Source organism: Schistocerca gregaria, chromosome 7 (assembly GCF_023897955.1).
Source record: "Schistocerca gregaria isolate iqSchGreg1 chromosome 7, iqSchGreg1.2, whole genome shotgun sequence".
NCBI classification, from domain to species: Eukaryota; Metazoa; Arthropoda; class Insecta; order Orthoptera; family Acrididae; genus Schistocerca; species Schistocerca gregaria.
In genome coordinates, this window is record NC_064926.1 from 58402533 (window position 1) to 58429033 (window position 26501).

The 26501-nt window shown below is 40.1% G+C and overlaps 1 protein-coding gene across 2 annotated transcripts in view; it reads right to left on the reverse strand.

Moving 5' to 3' along the window:
* The window catches only part of LOC126282226 (protein pygopus), a 64393-nt gene extending 44088 nt beyond the window's left edge, over positions 1-20305 (reverse strand). The window contains exons 1-5 of one of the 2 annotated variants that reach the window (XM_049981791.1): positions 18914-20305; positions 18695-18807; positions 18485-18604; positions 17062-17225; positions 5409-6400 (exon numbers count right to left, since the gene is read on the reverse strand). In XM_049981791.1, the coding sequence (XP_049837748.1) occupies positions 5409-6400; positions 17062-17225; positions 18485-18604; positions 18695-18732 (1314 nt within the window). In that variant the 5' untranslated portion in view covers positions 18733-18807; positions 18914-20305. The remainder of the gene's footprint in view (positions 1-5408; positions 6401-17061; positions 17226-18484; positions 18605-18694; positions 18808-18913) is intronic. The other variant, XM_049981792.1, reaches the window with a different exon arrangement.
* Between the last annotated feature and the right edge of the window lie 6196 nt (positions 20306-26501).

Below are 26501 nucleotides of genomic sequence, written 5' to 3' on the forward strand. Positions count from 1 at the left end.
TAGTGAACGAGATGATTTTACTTTTCATCCGCCGCTTGAGTGTGTGAAAGGCTGCGGGGTCGTTCTCTAACGCAGAGGCTCGAGCATAGCGATTAGCAAAGCGCTTGGCAATCACATTTGCGTCAGTAGATAACATGTCATTGATGTTAATGCCAGTGATTCCTGTTGGGGACTGGTACCCAAAAAGATGTCTAATCTTCATCCAGAATTAGGATGGTGACGTATGGCACCCAATGGTCAACACATACCTCTCCCAACACTCCTATCATTTTATAAGCTGGGGAATGTGGTCTTTGAGCTGCTTAAAAGCTATTAGGTGCTCTAGGGAAGAGTGCTGCTTACATCTCTATAGTGCTCGCTGGTGCTCTTCAATTGCCTCAGAGCCTTCCGGCAACCACCAAAGGTCTGTCTTTTGCTGGGAGCACCCTAAAGAACAAGAGATTGCATTTTCTGCCGCAGAAACGATTGTTGTAGTGACCTGCTCAACAACAATATCCATGGCACCATGTGGGGGAGATCCTGCAGTGACAGCAGAGGTGAAGGCTTCCCAGTCTGCCTTGTTTAAAGCCCATCAGGGTAGGCATCTGTGGGCAAGACGTTGCGGGAATGACAAGAAGATGGGGGAAGTGGTCATTACCACACAGGTCGCTAAGTACTCTCCAATGGATAGATGGGAGAAGATCAGGACTGCAAACCGAGAGATCAATGGCCGAATATTTTGCATGTGCCACACTGAAATATGTGGGGGCACCTATATTTTAGGAGGCAGAGGTTGAGTTGTGACAGTAAATTTTCGACCTCCCTACCTCGGCCATTAAGCATGGCGGCACCACACAAAATGTTATGCACGTTAAAATCTCCCAAAAGTAGGAAAGGTTTAAGGGAGTTCATCAATCAGTGCAGCCAATACGTTCAGCGGTACTGCACCATCTGGAGGAAAATACACATTGCAGACAGTTATTTCCTGCATCATCCTTATCCTGACAGCCACAGCTTCAAGAGGGGTTTGAAGGGGCACAGGTTCACTACATAACTGAGTTCAGGACATAGATGCAAACTCCACCTGAGACTTTATTATAGTCGCTGCGATTCCTGTAACATCCCTTATGGCTGCAGAGGGCAGGGATCTGCGTTGCTGGGAACCAGGTTTCCTGGAAGGCACTGGAGAAAGCAGGTGAAAAATTAACAGTTGCCGTAGCTAAGTCAGGTGGTGGAAAAAACCACCACAATTCCACTGGAAGATTACATGATCGTGAGACTGGGAAAGCATGAAACACTTGATGAGGCGGTCTACGCCTCAGGGTCACCAGCTGCCACCATATGAGTACCTGTGTGATCGACATCCATTGTGTCTGAGGGCCCAGCGAGATCTAGATTCTCAGCGGATGCCAGAATCTCCACCTCATCCTCAGACACAGAGCTTGTAGGTAGTGGTGGTGTGGGTGCAACCTCAGTGCCTTGGTTCTTGGGGGTCTTTTACTCTATAAGTTTCTCTCACTGCTTAGGTTTGCCTGGCTGGGAGGGCTTCAGTGATTCAGTCTCAGAGACTGAGGAGGACTCTGAAGCCCCACAACCAGCTACCTGTGGTTGCTTCAGTCACTGACAGGTGTCAGCTTTGCCACTAGTGTGAACCTGGGAAGGGAGTGACCCAAGGGATCCCTTCCTGGCAAGAGGATCCAAAGACGACTTACGCTTCTCCAGCTGAGAAGCGGGGACTGACTTCCACGATGGTTGTGTGGGTGGGTGGGTGAGGGAGGGAGGTGGGGGGGTTGCTCCTCGAGAAGGTTGTGCAGGAGCAACAGGGAGAGAACTGTCCCACACCATCAAGGGGGCAGGTGAAAACTGACGGCTCTGAGAGCCAACTGTTCCCAGTGAAATGGAAGATGGTAGAACCATTGTCGTAGCGGTGGCATAGGTTGACATCATATGCACATGACGTAGCCTCTCATATTTTCTCTTAGCCTCAGTGTAGGTCAGTCAGTCCACCAGGGTCTTGTATTCCATTAGTTTTCTTTCTTTCTGGAGACTCCTGCAGTCTGGCGAGCAATGGTGCTCTTCGCAGTTGACACAGATGGAAGGTGGGGCACAGGGAGTATTGGGATGTGAAGGATGTCCACAATCCCAACAAGTGATTCTGGAAGTACAGCTGGAAGACATATGGCCGAACTACCAGCACTTAAAGCACCACATCGGGGGAGGGATTTATGGCTATATGTCACAGAGGTAGACCCTCACCTTGACCTTCTTGGGTAATGTGTCACCCTCGAAGGCCAAGATGAAGGCACCGGTGGCAACATGATTATCTGTTGAACCCCAGTGGACGCGCCAGATGAAATAGACACCTCGCCGCTCTAAATTGGCGCACAGCTTATCATCAGACTGCAAAAGAAGGTCCCTGTGAAATATGATACCCTGGACCATATTTAAGCTCTAATGGCAAGTGATGGAAACAGAAACATCCTCCAGCTTGTCACACGCAAGCAGTGCCCATGACTGGGCAGCGGATGCTGTTTTGATGTAGACCTACCCTGACTGCATTTTGAACAAGCCCCCCTCCTTCCCAAACTTGTCCTCTAAATGATCCACAAAAAACTGAGATTTCATTGACAAGAAAGATTCCCCATCAACTCTCATACATACGAGGTATTGGGGTGAATAAGCTTCGCTGCCATCCTTAGGCTGGGGTTCCTCCCATGGTGTGGCCGGGGGTTGGGAATTGGGGGGATGAGGGAACGATTTGGGGTCGTATTTCTTAGCATTGAAGTTAGAACTAGACCACTTAGAGACTGCTCGTGTTTGAGCACCAGCAAGAGATGACATACAACACTTCATGGCGTATCATCCGCCCTGATGCCACCCGACCAGGGGCCCTCCCCACAGGTGCCACCCAGCCGCAGCGAAGGCCACCTGACAGGATGGCCATTGCTGGGATTCCCGATGCCACAGGGTGATGGACATCTACTCGTTGGCATACATGGGGAGTTAACGGCACAGGCATCAGTAGAGCAGATTCCTGTGTGGCCAGCGGGCTACAACCAACAGGGTACATGATGGCCCCACCACAACAGACTGAATAACGTGTTGGATATCAGGTGCAAACAAGCTAAGAAGTCCATTATCATGAGCAGCACAGAAAGCGATACTGCATAGATGATGGAGGAAATTGCACCCAGGAGGGTGACAATGCCCAACAGCTGGAGAATGAGCAGAAGTGCAGATCCATGTCAAAGAAGCATGTGAGAGGTCTCAGCCCAATTGGCTCGCTCTTCGGGAAAATTTTGAGAAATGGAGGTCAAACCCAACAGGGGACCATCACATAAAGGCTGAAACATGTGGGACTCCTTTTAGTCACCTCTTACGACAGGCAGAAATACCTTGGGCCTATTCTAACGCCCGGGACTGCCGTTTATCTACAGGGGCATGAGCAGCGCTAGATACTGAGTGATCACTGTGAAGGGTATGCGGATACCTCCTACTCATGTGAGACAGTGTTATCATCAAGTGAAAGTCATTGTATGTGTCCATTTGGTTGGCTGGTCAAATCGTGCAATATCCAGATTTGTAGGGCACTTGGCTGCAACAGTTTCCTGATGTTAGAGTAATGGGATCACAAGGGCACTATACTTGTCAAGATTCTGATCAACACAGTCTAACCACACCAGACAGAGTTATTATTCACCAAACACATAATAACCTATTCCTGCCTGTCGACTCCTGACAAATAGCATCACATTGTGATCAGTAAAGAATAGTAGTTCTGCACTACTGAGGACGACTAGTCAGTGAACATGGTGGCAGCCAGCAAAGACGTCCCATTCTTTCAATGAATTGGAGAAACATAGCAATGTTACTCCTGGCATCACAGTGTGGTGACCCATTGGGTATGAGGATGATGATAAGTGAGGGAACTCTGATGGCACAACTGTACGTCACAGACATCCTACATCTTGTGTTACCTCTCATGTGATTGTACTGAAATGTCAGTTTACCACAGGACAACATTCTTCTACACGACATGTCTATGAACTGTTGACGTACTCCCGTGGCCAAAAAGAAACCCAGATTTGGCCCCTAATGTAATACATGTGGTACCTGCTCTGATGTCAACTCGGTCCAGAATATCAAGGACTTGTTACAAAATTTGTGGGCCACCTTGCCCCAGGGGATGATGCAAAAACTTTACAGTGCTTTTTTCAACGGAATGGGGGGGCATAGATCAAGGTCAAAGGGAAAGCAACATTATAAGACAAGTGGGCTCATCCTGTTAAGTTCCTTGTAAGTTTTACTCCATTTGGTAATCACTGAAATAGCATCACAATAACCTCAAAACCTGGCTGCATCACTTTTACCATTCAGTGTGAAAAATGCTAAACAAAAGGACAATGTCTTTCTATGGACAAATTTAACTAAAGACTAGACATACAGCCATATGCACTCATTTCTGAAGAAGCTAAGGAACAAGTCCCAACAGTAATGTAAGTCACACAATGGTTTAAAAATTTTTTAACCTGGGAAGACAATGTGGGGAAATAATACATCTGTGACGGACATTAAGATAATGGGAAAATTCTACTTTTCCAGACTTTCAAAAGAAAATAATGGATATCAGAAGTTATGGAGATGCCCTTTTAAGCATTTCTATGTCATTTAAGAGGAAAACATGTTACTGCAGAAAGCAATTATTTGGACACTTTTCATACAGCACATCTTGTACCAAGTTTTATCATTAATATGGTTTTTTATCTCTGTACAAGACCACCTTATTTATTACTAATTAAAAAGCTCCAAATACATGAACACTCATTTTGGCAAATGGATACCTAACTGTGTTCAGCCAAGAGTCTACTCCTGTCATCCAAGTACTGTCCGTTGGATACATAACTGGCCTCACCCCGAGGTTTTCCCAAACAAAAAACTGTCACCTGCACAAGGTTCACAGGCTGGTTCAGTAATTCAGTCTGCCAGTAGCTCACTTTTTTTCTGAAACTAGCCTTGGAAATTACTTTTACAAATATTTGAATCTCACACTGCGAAAGAGCGAGGTTTCCTAACTGTAATATTTATACAACTATAGCACTCCGTTCCTTCTCAAGTTTGGAGGGGAAAAAAAAATAGATGAATAAATAAATACCTACAATCTATATAACTCGCATGTTGTTAAATCCCCCCCCCCCTCTCTCTCTCTCTCTCTCTCTCTCTCTCTCTCTCTCTCTCTCTCTCTCTCTCTCACACACACACACACACACACACACACACACACACACACACACACACACTCCTCTGCAGTCCAGTTAGGCAGAATAAACATGTGCCATGCTTTTTCAAGAAAAAAAACAACGGATCAAAACTAAAAACACAATTAAAGTATCCATTTAATTACAATAAAATTTAGATATCTCTGTACTTACTTTTCCCGCTGAGACTGGCATTGGCTTTGGCCCCATACCAGGTCCAGGGAAGCCATGCGGTGGATGTGATGGTCCATGCATCCCCATGGGATGCATGTTAGGAGCCATGTTACCACTCATAGCACCCATAGGTCCCATGTTTCCCATAGGATGAGGGTGCGGAGAATGGTGATGATTCATAGGACTCATTGAGCCCATGTTGTTCATCGGTGTGACGTTCATGCCACCTCCCATATGACCACTGTTCATTGGCGGACCACACAAACTGTTCATAGATGGGCCACCCATTGGTCCATTGTTCATTGGAGGTCCCCCCATAGGACTATTGCTCATTGCTGGGCCACCCATCGGACTACTGTTCATTGGAGGACCACTTAACGGACTACTGTTCATTGGTGGACCACCTATCGGACCACCCATGTTGTTCATGGAAGGACCTCCTAAGTGACTGCTGTTCAATGGTCCACCCATTGGACCATTATTCATATGACTACTGTTCATTGTAGGACCACCCATACCACTCATTGGGCTTCCCATTGGGCCACCCATTGGACTGCCCATTGAACTTCCACTCATCATTGTGCTACCCATGTTGTTCATTGGACTACCAATAGGACCACTCGTACTCATGGGACCACCCATAGTTCCGCTGTTCAGGGGGCTTCCCATAGGAGGACAGCTGTTCATAGGACTGCCCATCGGAGGACCACTGCTCATGGGTGGACCTCCCATCTGGCCACTGCTGATGGGTCCTCCCATGGTGTGGCTGCCCATGTTGTTCATCGGTGGGCCACTCATGTGACTACTGCTGCCCATAGGTGGCCCACCCATGTTGCCCATGGGACTCATGCCTCCCATAGGAGGACCACCCATGTGATGGTGGTGGTGGTGATGATTCATGTGGACGTGATGGCTGTGACTCATGCTCATCGACGACATCTGGGGTGGAGTGTCATCGAAAGGATTGGACGCCACAATGGTATCACCATAACCTGTAAAACACATTATTTTGATCTGTAAATTAAGGCAATATAAACATATATTGATACTTTGATAAAGAGTTTGGAACAAATACACGAAATTTTAACATGATATACATCTTTAGAAACAAACTGTTGTATCTTCACTGATCAACACAATGTCGGCAACTACCCCCTGATGAGACCTTAGCACATACCTTTCACTCTTCTACTTAAATATATTTGAGTGGTTGGAGGGAGCATGTGTGTTAAATAGCCAATTGAATGAAACACAAAATGGCACTCATGCTAAAACAGTATGTGTTCACTGTCAGGCGTTGTGAGAAGCACAATTCATACAGAATATGTAGTGAACTGTTTGGTCAAGAGTTTAAGACTGGAAGTGTTCTGTCAAAACCTCCAGGGAAGTTTACAAAACTTTAGTGCCAAAATGGCACAAAACAGTGGCCATTTACATCATCGTCTGCAATGTTCACCAATAAGGGTCGATCATCCATCGAGCTTATTGTAAAAATTGCCCAGACCTGAACTGTTTTTGCCCACTATCGTATGAACGGAGCGAACATGGAACAATCTGGATACTGCCATCCCAAATCCATTGCTGTCGTGCAATTTATTCTGCAATGCACATCTATCAGATTGCCAAATTGTCACCATTTTTAAATATTTCATATGCTACCATGTATGCAACCAAATTCTATTAATAACTAGAGTTCACCATATAGACAAAACCTTCACAGAAATAACATTACACATAAATGGAATTGAATAACATACTCAAAGTCTTCGTTGTACACAGTTTGCAAATTATTATTCACGAAGCATCTGATATCACACCCATAGTTACTTTTATTCTGGAAAACAGTTATCATTTTTGAAAAAAATTTGTACCTTCTTTTTGTTTCATATCATAAAAATCAGTCTATATTCACTCATTCTGATGATTACGTAACTGATTATACATGCAAAATGCCCACTGCCTGTCAAGGAAGTTTTTGATCAATTAGCTCAGTCCTAAGGGAGGAAAGAGGTACAGGTTCAAGAAGACTGGCCTGGAATAACAATACAAATAAGGGACAAAAAAATGTTGTGACATATGATTTTAGATGCCTCCATAGCCTTAAAAAAAATGGACAAGAGGATACAGAAAATAAACAATACTCCCTTCATTAGATGTATTCAAAACACACACACACACACACACACACACACACACACACACACACACAAACAAACACACAAACACACAAACACACACACACACACACACACACACACACACACACTGGTAAAGCCTACAACATAATGATGCTTTTAATTCAATATCAAGAGAAATAATAAACTAACATTGGAATTATTTACATTTTCAGGATGACATTTTCTTCATGTTCTGGTATTGCCACGCATTCGTGTCTGGTAATACTCAGTGTACTTGTGTAACATTTTTGTGCCTTTTGTGGTGAAATTTATTAATGATACATTATGTGGATGGCCCTTTCTGCATTTTCCAATTTTACTGCTTAAAGGCACCTCTTTTATTGGGATGTACAGCATGTTGGCACTATCTATGTTGAAATATAAGTAATGTGATCATCTCAAAGCCAAAACCCTTTTGGTGAGTGACTAATTTGTATGCAATATGTGGTCTGGGTTTACTGTTTACTTGCCACCAGAGATTCGCAGTGTATGTACATGAACATCAGAAATGACAAATGCGACTACAGCAGAAAAAAAAACCCACGCCTATGTGTGTTACATTATTTATAATGAGTATGTGTGTGTGTCCCTGCAGATGAAACTTTGAACTTTTTTCTGTGAAAATTCAGTTTATCACTCCAGTGCCTGGTACTTTAAGTGTTGTTAGATTACTAACAGTTCAGGGATGAAACAGAAGAGACAGTGCAAAAGTGGTTTGATCAACCTTCGACTAGGAACTTGACAGTTATTGGCAGAGTATACGTGTAAACTGATGTAGATCTGTTAGCTTGGTCACATACTTACTCAGAGTCTAGTTACAGTGTAAAGATGAGTTAGGAAGGGACAGTGGGTTGACAATCTGAATCAGGCGTATTAAGAAACAACACAAAGGATATGGGTGATGACTACAGAGGTACAAGTGTCAACAGTTTTAAGGTTTTACATTTTTCCAAATGATTTTGAGCGACATTCAGTAGTAACTTTAAATTTTCTGACTTAAGCGATTCCATAGATTGTAGAGTTCAGCCTGAGGACTCTTAAGTCAGATAACAATCTTAATAATGGTCCAACAAGAAAGAACTGACAGACATGAACACACAGAAAATTGTAAATGCAAAGAACTGTCAGATTCTGTCATGCTGTAACAGCTGCCAAGACTCATTCTTCACAAGCTATTAAAATTCTCAACTGACATTTTTGAAAAGAAGCTCCTAAGGAGGGGACCTTCATACATCAGTTATTTACAACTTTCACAAGGCAAAGATTCAAATGCTATACTTAATACATGGTAATAGCAAGAACTGACATAATGCAAAAGTTAGGAGAAGAGTCACTGACAACACATAAATGGCTAGTGTTCCACCTGGGGGAAAAAAGAGGTGACTCCAGTATTAGAATGGTAAAAGAAAGGACTCACAGAATTACAGACCAATATCCCCAACTTTTGCTTGCTGCACAATCCTTGAACATATTCTCAGTTCGAATATATTAAACTTTCTTGAGACGGAGACATTTATGTCCATGAGTCGGCGTGATTTTAGAAAGCTTCATTCATGAAAAACTTAGCTTGTCCTTCTCTCACAAAATATGCTCTGAACTATGGATGAAGGGCAACAGAAAGATTTCATACTTCTAGATTTCCAGAAAGCACCTGACACAGTGCCTCATTGAAGGCTGTTAAGGAAGGTATGAGAATGTGGCATAAGCTCACAGATATGCGAGTGGTTCGAAGACTTCATAATTAATAGAACCCAGTTAGTTGCCCTCAACGGTGAGTGTTCATCAAAGTCAAGGGTATCGGCAGAAGTGCCCCAGGGAAGTGTGATAGGACCACTGTTGTTCCCCACATACACAAATAATTTGCAGACAGTATGGGCAGCAATCTACAGTTCAGTTGTTTGCTGATGATTCTGCGGTGAATAGTTAAGATGTTGAAGAGTTACTGTAGGAAGATACAAGACAACTTAGACAAAATTTCTAGTTGGCTTGATTAATGACAGCTAACTCTAAATGTGGAAAAAGTAAGTTAATGGAGATTAGATGGAAGAGCAAACCTGTAAAGTTCAGATACAGTATTACTAGTGTCCTGCTTGGTGTAGTCAAGTCTTTTAAATATCCGAATGTGACGTTGCAAAACAATATGAAATGGAACAAGCATCTGAGAACTGTAGGGAAGCGGAATGGTTGACTTCGGTTTGTTGAGAGAATTTTAGAAAAGAGTGATTCACCTGTAAAGGGGACAGAATATAGGACACTGGTGCGACCTATTCTGAGTACCGCTCGAATGTTTGGGATTCATAGCAGGTCGGACTGATGGAAGACATTGAAGCAATTATGTGCTTCAGGGGAAAAGGAGGTGTTCTTTTTGAGAAACACTACTGAGAAAATTTTGAGAACCAGCATCTGAAGCTGACTGCCACACGATTCTACTGCCAACAACATACATTGCTCGTAGACCCCAAAGATAAGATGAGAGAGATTAGGGTTCATATGCAGGCAAATAGTAATTTTCCCCCTTGCTCTATTCCCCAGTGGAACAGGAAAGGAAATGACTAGTAATGATACAAGGTACCCTCAGCAAAGCACTGTATGGTGGCTTGTGGAGTATTGATGTAGATATTAGTCACTGGTGACTCTTAGAATGATCAAATGGAAATCATTAAAGAATTTTGGAACCTACCTACCTCCCTCCCTCTCGTGTGTGTGTGTGTGTGGGGGGGGGGGGGGGGGGGGGGTCTGGCAGAGTGGGAGAGAGGAGAAAGAAAGGAGGTGGTGGGGAGCAGGGAGCGAGGGCTGGAAAAGGATGGTTGATGGCTCTGAGGCATGCAGCACATGCACGAGACAGTTATGTGACACACAGGCAACAGCACCTGTGACTGTGCAGCACATGACAACAATGATGTGGAGTGGCTGGCACAATGTAACTGTACTAGGTTTTGAGTAGGGTAGGGGGGAGAAATTGTGTAGACAGGTGCATGCTCTAGCTTGAAAAAGGATTCATGTGAAAGCTAGTACAATTTCAGTCTTCCTTGTGTCCTCATTGAAGTCTCAACACCCTTACTATTTGGTGAGCTGTAATCTTTATTCCTAAATTATTTGCAGGAATTATTTCAAAATTAACAAATGGCAGTTAAAATGGACATTCAGCTATAGTGCACACAAACTAAGTCGACACTCGGTGGGTGGCTGTTGGGATTGGCTGTAAATGGGAAATGCCTTTGCAGTCACTCCCAACAGCCACTGTGCCAATTGTCAACTTAGTTTATGCACCAGTACATTAATCCTTACAGATCCACAGTTGGACTATGTCAGACATGTTAAATGATGTCAGACATTTCCGTTCTTGTGCCTCAGTCTACTCCCTTGTTGGAATTCACAAGACGCATGGCAGCACTTAGTACAAAGATCTGACAACACAAAGTGTGCTGCATTTGCATGTTTGTAGTAAGGTCAAAGCCAGTTGAAAACATGTAAGTGATAACACTGCCAAGTGGCTTCTGGAAGATACTGAGCACTAAGGAGAATTTAGTGATGGAATGATCTGGGAGAAACTTCTACTGTGTGCAGTGATGTAAGTTCTAGTGGATCAGAATCTACAGACAGAGCGTAAATTGATTGAGAGAGACAACATGTATGTGGAAGGTTTATCACGATAGAGATATTGATCTCATGAAATTTTCTTTTTCTGTCACACAGCAAATTTTCACCATCCCTCATGGTGCTCAACCAAAATCCAAACTTGCATATTTCCAACTCTTCATTGACAATTTAGCGAAATTATGCATGCTACAAACATGTATGCTAAAGAAAGGACATAGTTTCTCCACTTACCAAACATTCAATCTGGCAATCATAGAGGGATGTTTCATTAGAAGAATTGAAGGCTTTCCTATATGTAATATTGGGCACAGCCATGAATTTGAATGCAAATTTAATTAGTTATTTTACAGGAGACTAGCAAGAACGAACTCCATATTTCAACCATGTTCTCTCGTCTCCATTTCCAATCCCCGTCCCCAAATATTTTGGATGTTGCATTTAGTTCCACCTGTCACAGCTCAGGGGTGTCAACATACAAGAGGGAGCAAGGTGAAGAACATTAGTGAGTACATTAACAGTAAATGCAAAGAGCTTTATGCACCAAAAAGGAATTTGGCTATAGTATTCAAAGGGAGTATCCAATTCAAGTGCTACAATCCAAGGACATCCAAGATGCGGGGTTTATGAGTTTTCTGGCTGTGAGATTCAGCAAACTGTTACATTTTTCTCATATTCCACATCATGGAACGACAACTACAGGGAGTCCAATTTGTCTTCATTTATCTTTTGCAACCCAAACAGTGGTTCATTTGGACAGCAATTGCTAGCTTGTGCTGGTGTTCCTGGCTGTCACATCTTTACTGACAGGTTCTACACAATCCTTAAACTTCCTGGGGAATAGCACAAAATGAAATTTCATCTAACAGATACAGCTATGCTTTCTAGGAAGCATTTCCCATGCTCTTCAAAGATGACGAAACTTTCTGAATATGAGTTATGTCTCGTTCATCCTGTGAGAAGAGGTTAGTGACATTTTTGAATACATTCTTTGGTCCTCACACCCAAAGGATCATTGGTTATAGGAAGAAATATCCTGTGAAATTCCTGAAAGCCACTGTTACTTTGGAATACACAAGCCACCATTGCTTTGGAATACACTAAGTTTATGGGAGAAGTCAACATGGCTGATCAGTACTATTTTACAAGACAATCATAAGTGGTGAAAAAATTATTCTTTTGGCTGATTGAAGTTGCTATAGTGAACAGTTATCTCCTTTGCTCAATAGGAAATAAGAATGTGGAGAGCATCTATATGCTCGTCTTTACAGTAAAGGAAATATAATCAGACAGCTAGTCGACCAGGTGAGAAATACAAATTCCAAGAAGAGAGGAAGATCTTCATTGTCTGACATCAAGGAGAATTGGGGGGGGGGGGGGGGGGGAGTTGTGAAGTGACATCATATTGCATTGTTTTCTTAAAGCACTAGTGTAATAACCGGTGATCTTACATCTTTACCCGCATAAAATAAATGAGTTGGGGAGAACACAATGAGTACAAAAATTGGATTAGAGAGAGTTAAAGTTTTTGAGTAATAACCAGAGAGCCAAGGGGAGCAGGAGTGTAATGTAGCCAGGCAAGTAACAAAACTCTTCTCACAGCAAGTCCATTAGTGTCAGTTTAAATGATACTTCAGATGACATACTGGAAATACGATGAACAAAATTCAAGAGACAGTATTTTAGGCACTGCGAAATTCAGACAGCAGTATGTGCCAGTGTACCACCCTGCAGGATTGGTGCTAACCACCATTCGAACTTTCAGTATCAGAAAGGTGTCTCCAAAATTCCAATGCAATTCCACAAAGAAAGAAATCCTGGTTTACCAAAAGTTTCCCCAAGCGAAATTCCCTAATATTTCCCTGATTTCCAGGCAAGTTTTAGCATATTTCCCTGACAAATGTTGAAATCTCAAAGGTAAATGAAAACATTAAGTTGACAAAAAAGTGTAAATAGTTCTGTATTTCTCCCCTGTGTGAGCAAAAATCTTAAGTACTAACATCTACATCATTACTCTGCAATTCACATTTAAGTGCTTGGCAGAGGGTTCATCGAACCACAATCATACTATCTCCCTACCATTCCACTCCCGAACAGCGGGCAGGAAAAACGAACACCTAAACCTTTCTGTTCGAGCTCCGATTTCAATTATTTTATTTTGATTATCATTCCTACCTATGTAGGTTGGGCTCAACAAAATATTTTCACATTCGGAAGAGAAAGTTGGTGACTGAAATTTCGTAAATAGATCTCGCCGCAACGAAAAACGTCTGTTTTAATGACTTCCATCCCAACTCGCGTATCATATCTGCCACACTCTCTCCTCTATTACGTGATAATACAAAACGAGCTGCCCTTTTTTGCACCCTTTCGATGACCTCCATCAATCCCACCTGGTAAGGATCCCACACCGCACAGCAATATTTTAACAGAGGACGAATGAGTGTAGTGTAAGCTGTCTCTTTAGTGGACTTGCTGCATCTTCTAAGTGTCCTGCCAATGAAACGCAACCTTTGGCTCACCTTCCCCACAATATTATCTATGTGGTCTTTCCAACTGAAGTTGTTCGTAATTTTAACACCCAGGTACTTAGTTGAATTGACAGCCTTGAGAATTGTACTATTTATCGAGTAATCGAATTCCAATGATTTCTTTTGGAACTCATGTGGATCACCTCACACTTTTCATTATTTAGCATCAACTGCCACCTGCCACACCATACAGCAACCTTTCTAAATCGCTTTGCAACTGATACTGGTCTTCGCATGACCTTACTAGACAATAAATTACAGCATCATCTGCGAACAACCTAAGAGAACTGCTCAGATTGTCACCCAGGTCATTTATATAGAACATCAATGTCTTTTGTAATGAACTGTTTTTAGATAGAGAAAACAAGCCAAATGGTGTGTGTGTTTCATCAAGAACAATGATGTTATTTTATTTCAATAAAACGAAACACATCTGGTGACAAAAATATGCATTTCCTTGGGGTCATAAGACAGATTTCAAATATCTTCACTGATTTCAGAAATAACCTCAGGAAAATGCAGGCCTCTTGAAAAAGGTGGATAAGGCAGGAATGAGTTGCGTAGACCAACCAAGAAAATGCTAGTTCGTTATTGTTGGTTATCACCCATTGTGTTATCTCTATTATCTTACAAGTATTGTGCGAGTTTTCTTTTGAGAAATATATGGGTATATAGCACACAAATCGCCAGCAACTGCCACAATTTTCTTCTTCTTATTGTCTAGACTTTCTAATATATAAACTACTTTCAAAGTTTAAAAATGTACTACAATAAATAAGATGTCTATAAAATGCCACACTGTTGCAATTCCTGAAGTCCATCGCCCGTGGCCTCCGCCCTGCCAACGAGGACCTGGGTACTAAGTCCATGGATAAACCACAAAAATCTGCCGCATTATGCCACACACAAGACCCAGCCTGAAGGTAGGTCTGTGAGACTAGATCCAATGGGCAACGCCTGCACATTAGTGGGAAACGATGGGCTTCAGATTAACAGGCCCAATCCGCTTGAGATACCTGCAGAAATGGCATGCGGTTTTGGCCCACTGCAAATAATCCACTAATATGGTCAGAAATTCATGTGTCAAGAGCCAGCATGTTGATGAAATGAGACCGAATTGATCAATCCATGCAATAGATAACTTACACAAAAACTGAGAATCAATACTAATGAGGATAGGTAGCAACTCACCATAAACGTGATCACTGAGCTACAGACAGGCTTGTAGGAAAGACAATCACAGTCTCGCAACTAAATTTTCGGCCATTGCCTTCGTCAGAAAATGAAAACAGATACACATTCACACAATCACTCAGACACAACTCATGCACACATAACCACTGTCTCTGGCTGCTGCATCAACAATTTGTGACAACCAAATACAAACAAAGCACTCTTCATGCCTCAGTGCCTCTTGCTGGCAGCTGCTAGGCTAGGGGAAAGAAGTGGTGGCAGCACTGACTGCAAGTCGAGAGGAGTGGTAGAAAGGGGAGAAGCAGTACAAATGAGGGAGTAGGGAAGTGGTGCACGATCTCAGCTGCGCCCAGCCAGCGGCGATGCATAACACCTCAGTAAGCAAACCATTTCATCTAATGAGACAAAAATCAGATTTTTCCATTTTTTCCCGAATTTCCCTGACAAGTTCAAAATTCCCAAATTTCCAGCACTTGGCAATCCTGAAATCTCTTTCAGTACTCTATGAAACAAAAGAAGGGGTGTTTAGTGGCAATCTTTGTTTGAAAAGGATGCAGTTTGGTAAATGAGTGATTTCAAGGTATACAAGAAAAAACTTCAACAGCAGCAACAAAACTTAAGGATCCACTCATAATACATGAAAAAGTGATGATTATATAGAAATATCATGAGTATTACTGCAGTCAGCTGAGAGATGAAGCTGTGCATGACGTACTACACGAAACATAGTTTGCCTACAGTTTTATTATTGTCAACTATCTTTGATTCATAGCTTCTCTTGTTTACCTTGAAGCAATAAAATTTGAACTGAAACCTGATATGATTGATTTACTTCCAGTCAGTATGTACACACAAAATCTGTATGTCTTGGTACAATTCCAGAGAAACGAATATACAATTCCTTGCCTCCTCCCCCAAGGAGAGGCAGGTATGATTATAAATCTCATTTCCAAACACCTGTGGTAACAATATATCAGACAAACTGATTTCTTTAGTTTCGGCAGTTGAATTTTAAGATTCTGTGACATATTCACAGTTGCGTGAATCACTAATTTATGATAATGCACATTCGTTGATTTGGCATAAAGAGGGAAGACCTTTGGAAGAAACAGGGGGCACAGCAAATGAAAATAAGTCATAAGGAGGGAGTAATCCTATTACTGAAGGCCTCACTGAAAGAATACCAATAGGGGGGAAAAAACAAATCTGAGAGATGAATATAAAAAAGAGGAAGTAAGAGTAGGATACTCAAAAGAGAATACAAATGTACAAACTGACACTTTCATAAAGATATCCTGGCCCAGCCTGCTTGCAACTCCCAATTTTTGTCACTGTCCCATCATGATATATCATCATTTGTACTACTGTGGGGAGGTGAAGTCCATCCATTGACTATGAGCAATTTACAATGTATTTTCACATAATTAACACAGACAAGTAAAGATAAACACTGATGCATTTGCATACACATAACATGACAACTATTTCACACACTTAGTGCTGGGATTTAAAACTGAATATGTGGGTTAGAATCTAACACAATGTCTACAGTGAGGTCATTAATGCAAATGCATAGCTCATAATGAATCTACAACCAGTCAAAGATATGAACACTATTGCTACTAAATGTGTGGCAATAGAAGTCCCAATCTTGTGCATGGTGCCATCTCACCTGGCAACTGCACGTCTGATTAGTAATTAAAATTATCCCACGTTCAAAACAAGGAATTCATTCAAGCATTGACAGGTCAATTTTATAGGCAGTAGAGCACAAAACAGGCACTCTACAGCAAAGTATAACACCAACATGACAACAATGATCACAATTTTGTTTTCACAGCAAATAAAACTGTTAAACTGCATTTGTGATGCATAGCAATTGGCATAAGACACATGATCAAATAGTGGGAACTTTTATTCTATCAACATATTTGTGATTGTATTTGTTTCCAAGTTTGTCATGTAACTCATTAAGAAGTCTTTAACTGTTTATTTTATGAAAATGGCATTAAATACTATTCTTTCTGTTACTTTTTTTCTGTTCAACTGCATAGTGTTTGTAACTGCTACATTCAAAATAATAATAAAACAGAGCAATATCAGTAACAGAGAAACATGTGAAATTATATAAATCTAAAATTTATGTCTGATTACCAGTAAGAGGTGGTGGAAGGAGATCTTGCATTGGAGGAGGCGCCTGTACAACAGGGGTGGTGTTCGCGTTTGATGATCGCCGCTTCTTTTTCGGAGGTGGAGGATCAGGGACAGTTCCCACCACAGGTGGTTTGAATTCTGGTCCAAGTCCTCCAAGTGGCATTCTGCAAAATTTTCATGAAAATGGTAATAGTACAAAACAGACCGTCACATACCAAGTTAATGCTTAAGAACACTCCTGACTACAAGCTAAAAAAGGTCCATGACATATTAGAACACAGGATCACAGGTGTTTTATTCAGCTGACAGAAGAACCATGATACAGTACATACATAAATTTTTAAAAGTCAAAAGCTAATACGCATGCAAGCTCAACCAATTTTCAATGCTGAAAACTGTCTTGAGTAACATTTTGTTATGTTTACTTCTACAAACATATTCAATACACACTGAAGTACATGGAAACTATTTTATTCCACAAGAGAATGACTGACGAAACAGTGCAGAACATTAATGCCTTAATAAAGCAATGAATAGTGACAATTTTGGTTGGGCAAGCCATCAAACAATAATAAAATATACTTTCCTTCAGTTACTGACATATCCAGTTACAATTTCATTTATCTTATTAAAAGAGGAACTGTTATGTGCGGCTTGTTATTTTAACTATACTTACTAAACAATTGTGCAGTGCAAAGAAAGTTTATTTGCATCTGACATTTGTTTTTCTATTAAAGAAATGGCATACAACTTACTTCTTAGTCAACATACACTCAAACTATACCCCCAATACAGAAGTTTAACAAACAGTCAGAAAGCACATTAATTAGTACCCCATACAATTTTATGGGCTTCATGTGAACTCTTCCTCTGTACAATGGAATTGCTTAAACATAACTAAAATATACAAACAACAAATTTAGCACTGAAATGGCTACTAAACTTTAATTGTTCAAAACTTATGGTGCACTCCAAAATAAGTACCACACACTACCACAAGAAACTTGAGATGAGAACCTTCTAAAGGATATTCCACACGTTTTCTTTCTCTTCTTTCCCTTGTTGGTACTCTACTACCTCACTACTGCAACACTTCATGCACTAGTCCATTATATTCACTCTTTTACTGCAGAGGTTTCCAATATATGATGGGATAGTAACTTATTTTGACTCCCTAGCTGCTACCAAACTCAATATTTACATCATCCTGTATCAACTGCAACGAAAACACATTTTTTGGGGGAGAAAGTGAACATTCTATAATTTACTTGCTCTTATACATTTAATGGCAAGGTCTTGAATTGTATAAAAGCTACAAGCAATGTAGCACCAGAGACAAATGAAAGTTATATTTTCCATTCTGTCCCATTGTTGATAACAGAACTACACACAAACTTGAGTAAAACAGCAACTGGTCACTTACCCACATGCATTCGGCAGATGTTTATCATTCCTTTCATCATGAAAACAGGGTCCTCGCTGAATGTGTTGCGGCTCTCCCCCAGGGCCCTGGAAATACATGTGGTTCCTCCCCCTTGGCATGCTGAAACAGTTGGTTGTGATAATCTGCAACCTCTCTAAAGACAGCAATAAAATAATTAAGAAATAAGTAGTATTCAATAGATCGTCATACCTCACAAAGGGCGCCATCCCTGCAATGTTATGGCTCATGTCCCTTCACTTTACCATCCCTCTGATATTCCTTAACCTCCTCTGTCTGTTCTCAAATTATAAATAAACGTTATCCTGCAACAAGAAGATTATAAGCTACAATGTAAACACTGCTGCAACGTCCACTGATTGAACATGACATGAATGAAGTAGAAGTAGCGTACGTCCGCTAGCACCTAACCTTTCAATCTGTCTTGCACGAACTTGACGCAAACATGAAACTGCATCAACACTTTCAACACGGGGCATATTGTCTATAATACAATGGCAACATAAGTAAGATCGACTTACTTTAACATTTTAGTTCCAACACTGTGCCTCAATCAGTTGCATTTGTCACTTTTCGGGTGCGGGCCTGTAGCTTGGACACAAATACCTTTACTCTTCACAAGTTCTTATACAGAACTTGCATTCGTTTCAACCGTGATAGCGTCCCTTGATATCGTTGTGAGATGATAGAGCCAACAGGAAAGTAAAAACGCAAAGATGCAACAGACATAAAGGATTATTTAAACTTTGCCACAGCCAAACACACGCCACTTGCTTGTCGCCATTGTCTATTTTCTCCAAGCAGGCAGGCAAGCACGAATCAGAGAGATTGCACAGACCGAAGTGATATGTTTCATACCGCCTCTGCTGAACAACAGAAATGACAGTATTCAATCTCTTTGCTTAATTTAGCTATAATCGGAGTGTTGGGGGTCACCGCTGGTGTTTATTGCTAATCGCGTATGTGAATTTATGGATAAAATGGTCAGAATACAGTCATCATAACTACGATGAACGCTAGATACATAGCTCGTTTATGTTAAAAATGGAAGTATTATAGCTGGGTCTTCGGCCGTCAATGCCAGTAGAAGATTGCCTCAAAAGTGTAGTAACGTAGAAGTCCATTCTACGATTCATTTGTCTCGAATGTGGCGCTTTTCTGGGTCTTACGAGCTCGACAGTAAACTATCAAAATATGTAACTTAGGACATATGTACGAAAGGATAACACAAAAAGCTGAACGATGACTCGTACAAGGTGGTGCATGTAATGCTAATCAACGGAGAGTAGAAGTTAAGAGCATGGGACAGCAATGTTCATTAATCCAAGAATGATTCTTGCAATAGTAGATATCTGATAAAAGAATAAAAAGGCTTTTGTTGTTTTCGTTTTTTTTTTTCGCGCTTCTTGAATAGTCCAATCCGCACAAAAAGCCAGTGATCATAGACGGAAATACGGTTTTTATTGGAGCTTCAAACAACAGAAAATATAAAGTGGAGATCGAAAATGGGTGCTAAAGTCAGTTGCCTGTCTCAACAAGTTGAATGTACTGTTTGTTACACGAGTTACAGAACTTTGATATGACAGGATGAGTGTTACCATCGTCCTCCCGTTGTCTTTTTGCACATCATTGTTAATCATTATGTTCTACATGTTTATGATATAATTATTAACCAATCAATGAATCATTCTCTTTATTCATCAGTGAACAATATACATTGTATGGGTGTCGTCAATTACAATATAATTTCTTGTATTTAATTTGTTTCAAAACTTGGATAATAAATACAACTATTTTATTCTTCAGTGTCATAAAAATTATGTGTTAGTAAACCTCGAATCAACCTTGAATTTATGAAATTCTTTAATTTTCTGTATTGTAGCAGGCAATGCACTAAAAAGTATTTTGGGCTGGTAGTTTACACTTTTTTGGTAGAGTGCTCCTTTCTGGGTGTCTATGTGAAAATCGTCTCTCTTCTTGTCAACCACCTCCGCTATGACCTTGCCTAGTAGGCAGTGTGGGTCTCGCACATCGTCTCCTACGTTCCTCGGGGTATGGGACATCTTCATCTCATCCTTGTCTCATCATTATGAACCTGATTATTTACTGTTGAGAATTCCTGGTGAGTTTTCAGAAAGCAGACACACTCATAGATGTATAATCTAGGAAGAGACATTATTTTAAATTCTTTCATTATTCTAATAGAACTTTTTTGAGATTTGAAAGCTTGTTTTGCCATACCTGTATTTCCCTAGAAGATCACACCATAAGCATACTGTTCACATAAGCACACAGCAAAGATTCAGTGTTGCAACAGCCCCGAAGCAATCTTCGCACATAGCAGCATTTATGTAGTTTTCTACTCAAAACTTCCAGATACTGTTCAGGTCTCGAGTGCTCGTCCACCCATATACCTAAGAATTTTATGTATGGAGCTTGTACAATAACATAGTTCCCTAAGTCTGCTTTTACTCGTCATCGAGCTTTACTTTTAATATTACTGTAATTCATCAGTACCGTTTTATCCTTATTTATGATCAAAGCAGTATCTCTAAACCATTTTCCTGTCTCATTTATTGTCCTTGAGACACTCAGCGTAGATTATCCACGGTGTATCCTTTTATGAAAATGCTAGTGTCATCAGAAAAACCACCATTTCTGCAAGTGTCAGTCTGTACTTTCTGTTGTCTATAAGAAATATAAGACTTTAACCATTTGAAGGCGAGTCCCTGGGCCCCATAAAATTCTAGTTTCATAAGTAATAAGTCATGGCTGATTAAATCAAACACGTTAGATAAATCTAAGAATATCCCACAGCTAATTTCATTCTTGTACAAAGCATTTTTAATAAGGAAGATAGCTAGCCTTTCAATTTAGAAAAACCTGACAATAATGATGCATTTCTTTTAATTTCTCTAATTGTATGTATTTTCAGTTTATAGTTCTCTGGAAAGATGAGTTGTAATGGTATTAACATTTGAAGTTAACATTCATTGAAACAACAACAAAAAGTTATTGCTTTGTGTATTGTATATGATTGGTGTACCTTATGCCATGAAACGTATTGCAATGCATTCAGATTCAATAGAAGTGCTCTGTAAATGCTTCTGTAGCTATGTGTGGAATGTAAATGAATTTTGCTGTTTGGCCAGCAGAATAACTAATGATGGCCAAAGTAGGAAGGGTATGAAACATAGATTGACAATGGAAAGAAAAGCATTTCTGAAGAGGAGAAATTCCTTAACATGAAATATAGATTTAAGTGTTAGGAAGTAAAATGTGTATGATAAGCAGTTCAGATATGAAGACAATAGAAGCTTTTGAAATGTTGTGCTACAGAAGAATGCTGAAGATCAGGTGGTTAGGTCGTATAACCAACGAAGAGATACTGAATGGAACTAATGAACAAAGAAATTTTTGGCATAATTTGAGTAAAGGAAGTGATCAGTTGTAGGAATTATTCTGAAACATAAAGGAATTATTAATCTATTATTGGGAGGAATTGGAGGAGGGGGAACTGTAGTAGGGCTCCAAGAGGTGAATACAGTAAGGAGGTTAAGAAGGCTGTAAGTTGCCGTAGTTATTCAGAGATGAAGAGGCTTGCACAGGACAGAGTTGCATCAAACCAGTCTTGGGACTGAAGGTCACAACAGCAACATATTAATCAGAACTTAATTTAGAAATTGTGTATTATAGGTACTCTGAAACACTTGGTTTATCAAAATTCGACACATTTGCTTCGGAGAAAAGTTATACACAATCTTTCTTTATACCAAATAGGCGTATTTTTTCGTATTAAGATTAGATAGAATTTTTTGTCATAGTGTGAACACTGGATTGAAATCCAATTGAAGTTTATTTTTATTGTTTAACAGACCTGCCGATGGGTGACGTGCCCAAAACCAGTCGGTGTGAAATAAAAATATCAAATGACAAGCAGAAAATAAGCCTCTTTTGTCAAACATTTGGGCTCAGCAACATTTACTCTATACATGAGTGCCAATTTCGATCATATAAACTTTAAAAAATTATGTTATTTTTCATATTTCCATTCATAATCTTTGTTGCACAGAAATGTGCTATAAGGGTAATAAATGCCAGGTGTCTATCCTCTGATGTCGGTAGATAACAGTTTAAAAAAAAAAATTAGGCATACTAATAACAGCCACAAAACACATTTTCTCCATTATGAATAAGCAGGCACTGTTTGAAAAGTAACATCATGAATAATTACTATGACCAAAAACAATCTCCATTATCCACATCTTAAACTTACTCTTTCACAGAAACGAGCAAAGAGTGCAGCTATAAAAATATTTGACCACTTTCCTTGTGAATCAAAGTCAGGCAATGGAAGTTTCACAAACAAACTGAAGTCATTTCTACTTGACGACTTCTACTCTGTAGCTGAATTTCCAAGTAGATATTATGTATGTGGTTGAGTTACATTTAACAATTATTTGTTTTAGATTTTTTTTAAAAAAGAAGAAGAGCCATGTAAATGCCCAGCAAGTGCCCATGTTTTCACATATGCAGTGTATGTTATTTTTAAACCTACAAACACATTCAACATCATACTGAATTCTTGTAAGGGGGAAGGAAAAAAACACACACACATACCAGACATAGTTTTGTGGTTTTTGCTCTGAGAATTATTTCGAAGGTTTGCCCCCGAAACATGTTAGAATGACGTACTTTGTTCACTTCCAGTCCTGTGTAGCGTATGGGGTGATATTCTGGAGTAAAACTGCTTGTCTACTAAATGCTATTTCTACATTACAGAGTAAGGACTATATGTATCATGTCATACAGTTCTACAATAACACATCCTCCCATACATATAAAAATGTATTTATGAAAGACTTAAAATGGAAAATCTATGAACTAGCAGTGATGGTCACAGCTAATTTGGTTTCAGATAAAGCACATTTTAAACAGAGTTTGAAAGACTTTGATAGGCAACTCCTTCTACTCTATAGATTAATATCTTTACAGGAACTGTTAGACCAGCTGAAGTAAAAATGTGTGTTTTTTCAGTTTTGACAGCAGTTGGTCGCAACAGTCAAGATTAGGTATTTTGTGTATGATAAATGTATAATTAGTACATAATAAAGTTTCATTCTGACAGTGTATTAATTCTGTAAATATTAGCAATTCCAGTTTACTATAGTGTATTCACCTATTTTGACAATCTGGTGACAAATGACAAATATAGTAAGTATTGTATTCAAATGTTTTGTTATTCTTTCTGACATGTTCTACACCCAAGAGAATCATCTTATTTTTGGGTCAATGAAACGAAAACTGAATCTAATCAACTGCGGGTCCCTCTACATGGGGTGTTTCACAGTTCCCATTGTTGGCTTCTTGGTGTTATAGAGAGGGACGTAGTCGATAAAGTTGTGAAAGAAACCCATGTTCATTTGGATGTAAAAGAAGTTTGAAGATCAGATCATTTTCAGATCTCCTGCTTCACAGTGCACAAACAACAAATACAAAGGACTTTGATCTGCATGTCCTATAGGAGCCTATGGCAAGGGGAATGTTCAAAGTACCACTCGTCAGGTACTCATGTATCATTGTATTAAATAAATTACAAGAAATGGAAGTCATTGTTAGTGCCAGTTATTGTACATTTATTTTATTGTGTGTGTAATAAGAACACATTTAATTTGCTCCTGTTAAATTATTAACAGCATATGAATCATTAATAGTAAATAAAAGAAATAGGGCTGTAATTAAGTCTTGCCAACACATTCCTTTCCAAGAACTGTGTTGTTCTTACAATTTTCCTTCCCATTTCCTTATTTTGAGTTAGCACACTCAGTTTTCATAATGTCATTGAAATTAAATTTATCAGTCATGTCACATTCTGTTGACAAGATAGTCATACTTGAGTCTGGTTTTCCTATATGTGATCTTAACTAGTTGTTGATCATCTTTAATTTGCTGAAATTGTGTTGAAATTGTCATAAGTATCCTCTAAGTGATACTGATGTCTGGATAAGCATTTTGCAACCTGTACTACGAAAAAAAGTAAAAAATCTGTGGCAGTACTCATCACCACCTTTTTTTCTACTGGAATTTGACAGTAGCGGTTTTGTATTGGTGTTCTTGTTATATTTGTCACTAAAATCTGCTGTATATTTTTCAAAATAAGATACAGGGCCTCCCTGATAGGAAATTAAGTGTTATATATCATATCTGTTTCCCATTTTACTTATTATTCTCACAAATATTTTGAAGCAGTCTAGTGTAAAAAGTTTCACTTCAGTCCTCAATTGGCAGTAATTGGTAAAAATAGGAAGCCTACAGTTAAACAGCACCATATTTGCTTGGAGATCCCAACAATACTGTAGTGAAGTAGCAGCAAAAGTGCCATTGTTGAACACATGCTAACTATATAGGCAGCAGCTGTATGAACCAAGCACATTGTTGACACATAACCCAAGTGATGCCTGTGTGGCAGTAATAACTTTTTTTATGTGCTACTTTTACGAAATGACACTGTGATAATAGCATGCATTTTCTCGCAGGCAGAAGATGGGAGCCTTTCCTGGTTGATTCTTAAATCATCTTTATCGATCAGTGTTTGCACTTCCGTTGTTCCTACGCCCTCGGGGTGTCTACCTCACCATGGCCTCAGTACGGCTCTGTCCGTAGCTTCAATTTCCAATCGCATCGCTTTCCGTGATGTGGAACTGTGTGGTTGAAACTCGAGTATTCTTACAGTGATATTTAAAATGAGTAAAGTAGATTGTTTGCTAAAAACACCCTTTATTAAGTACAGAAGAGAAACTTGAAATCAAGTGGTTTGGTGCACATCAAATGCTTAACCAATATGGATAAATCAGGGTTATGTAACAAACAGTGTGGAACAATTCCATTACTAAGTTTACTGACATTTCACCTGGGCCCCAACAGTGTAATGGAGTACCAGCCTCCACTGCAAATTACCTTTTCTTTTATTGAGACAATTGGACTTAAAGTGGAAGGGCTGTTCTCCTGAATGACGTGAACCCAGTCAACACTTGTTACCAAACAATTTGGATACAGATAGGTATACTCTGCTCATGCAATATCATATACGTAAACACTAAACTAGCCATTGTACACTGCATGATAGAGGGTAATTTCCACATATATTAGCAACTTTTTTGTCCTGTTCCATTACCATATGAGGAGGAAGAAATGACTGTCCACCTACCTGGGCACAAGCCTTTATCCCCTCATACTATTCCAATTTGTATGTGTTGTATTAACATGTAATAATAATAACCTCTGAATTATTTTTTTAAGACCTCTTTCATGCTTATTTCATAAGGGCTCCAAGTGTGGGGAAGAATTTTCTAGAATTGATTGTAGCACCACTTAGTATCCAGTTAATGTATGCACAATACCTTCCCAGAAACTTACAAAAATCTTCCATTTGTTCCTCCCTATTACCCCCCTCCCCCACTGCCCACTGGCACATCTTTTTCAGCAGCCACACTCAGAGCTTCACCAAGACTCAGTCAACATTAGTACCTACTAAAACAGCCTTGCAGAAATTACATTGATGTAAAACGACACTACTAAGCATTACCACTATGAAGGGCATACTTAATTGTAACAGTATTATGAAAAGGATAAATTGCTACTCATCATAAAGATGACACATCGAGTCACTGATGACGAAAAGACTATTACACATTTGAGTTTCCTTCAGAAAGGAAATACAGTCACACAAGCAAGCACACCTCGCACAAACATGACAACTTTCCCAGCCATAATGCAGCTATGTTGCATCAGTGGAAGCAGCAATCTGGAGTGGGGCAGGAAAGTGAGAGACAGCAGGGTTCAGGTGGGGGGAGAGAAGTCAGCATTGCCTGGCAGTGTGTGCAAGGACTAGATGGTGGCAGGACATGGCTGACAGCTGGAGCATCAGGGGTCTCTGGGGGAGGTAGAGGGGAGTGGAAAAGGAGAAGAGCAGAGAAGGGGAAGAGAAAGGTGGGAGAGT